The sequence below is a fragment of the Portunus trituberculatus genome, chromosome 18 (assembly GCF_017591435.1).
Source record: "Portunus trituberculatus isolate SZX2019 chromosome 18, ASM1759143v1, whole genome shotgun sequence".
Taxonomy (NCBI): domain Eukaryota; kingdom Metazoa; phylum Arthropoda; class Malacostraca; order Decapoda; family Portunidae; genus Portunus; species Portunus trituberculatus.
The window spans coordinates 12,428,163-12,429,807 of record NC_059272.1 but is presented as its reverse complement, the minus strand read 5'-3'; the positions used below and the strand labels follow the sequence as shown (position 1 = coordinate 12,429,807).

At 49.6% G+C, this 1,645-nt stretch overlaps 1 protein-coding gene across 1 annotated transcript; it reads left to right on the top strand.

Moving 5' to 3' along the window:
- The first annotated feature begins 300 nt into the window (after window positions 1-300).
- Window positions 301-825, top strand: LOC123505369. Its single transcript, XM_045256587.1, has one exon. It carries the CDS (start codon window positions 301-303, stop codon window positions 823-825), a length of 525 nt encoding a protein of 174 aa, XP_045112522.1.
- Window positions 826-1,645: the final 820 nt, after the last annotated feature.

The following is a 1,645-nucleotide window of genomic DNA, read 5'->3' as shown; positions in this document are numbered from 1 at the left end:
AGGATGGGACGAACCTCTGACTGAGCCGAACGTAGCCTTGTGAGAAAATGGCTAGGCGATTGGAATGGGCGAGAAGAAGTCCGGATCCCAAGGTGCTACTGGCCAGAGAGGATATCACCTCTACATACGGCTCAAATACATCATTTCTGTGATGCCTCACAACAGGCGTATGGAACAGTGTCCTACCTGAGACTGACGGACAAAAACGGACGCCACCACGTAACCTTTCTGTTCGGCAAAGCCAAACTAGCACCAATGAGGCAACAGACAATTCCGCGATTAGAATTATGTGCAGCTACGATGGCAGCTCGGACTGACAGACAATTGAAAGAAGAACTAGACATCGAAATGGTGGACTCGGTGTTTTGGACGGACAGCATGGCAGTTCTTCAATACATACGAAACACTGAGAGACGCTTCCACACCTTCGTAGCCAACAGAGTGGCTACCATAAGTGAATACTCAAACATCTGTCAATGGCGCCACGTTAGGTCGACACTCAATCCAGCAGATGATGCTAGCCGTGGAATACTGGGAAGTGAACTGCATAATGAGTGTCGATGGATCCAAGGCCCCACATTCCTCGCCTTGAAGGAAGAAGATTGGCCACAGACAACACTAACAATCCCAGATATTATGGCTGATGACCCGGAAGTGAAGAAAACTTCCATATGTTTGGCAACTACAGCAGCAGGAAGGGATAGTGACATCATAAAGACATTGTGGGCGCAGTACTCATCATGGTATCGGTTACGGAAAACCGTTTGCATGGCTCAGACGATTCATACAATGGTGCGTAGCAAGATCCAACAAGACTGCATGTGACAAAGGCCAGTTGTCAGTAGGAGATATGGAAAAGGCTCGTCTGGCAATTCTACAGGCTACACAACTAAGACGCTTTCCTCAAGAGGTGAGCATGTTGAAAAGGGGGCGACAAATTACTACTGGCCCTTTGTATAGACTGGAGCCTTATCTAGATAACGAAGGACTGTTACGAGTAGGGGTAGACTAGACTATGCTATCCTCCATCCAGACCACAAGAACTCCATCTTGCTCCCTAAAGACGGATTTATCACGGAGCTCATAATCAGGAACGTACACTCGATAAGGTCTGGTCACTCGGGCGAGAACACACCTTGGCCGTGTTGCGAGAGGACTACTGGATACCGAAAGGACGCCTTACTATCGACAAGATCCTCCGCACGTGTGTGATCTGCCGACGATGTAAGTGGAAACCGCTAGAGCAGAGGCAAGCAAACCTGCCCGAGGATCGCCTCATACCAGGAGAGAGGCCATTCACTTACATGGGAACAGACTGCTTCGGACCTTTCATAGTGAAACGAGGCCGACACGGGCAAAAGGATGGGGTTGTCTCTTCACATGCCTGACCTCTCGTGCCATACACTTGGAAGTTCTCCCATCACTGGACGCAGACTCATTCATCAACGCGTTAAGCAGATTCAGTTCCCGCAGAGGAACCCCAAGACGCCTGAGGTCTGACAATGGGACGAACCTGGTAGGCGCTCACAGAGGATTGCGGGAGGCAAAGAACAATTGGAATGACAGCAAACGGATAAGAGATAAACTCCTACAACGACAGATAGAATGGGAGTTCATCCCACCTGCAGCCCCTCACATGGGTGGA

What these genes read in the sequence shown, in the direction of transcription:
- LOC123505369 (XM_045256587.1), top strand. Translation starts at nt 301, where the DNA reads ATGGCAGCTCGGACTGACAGACAATTGAAAGAAGAACTAGACATCGAA.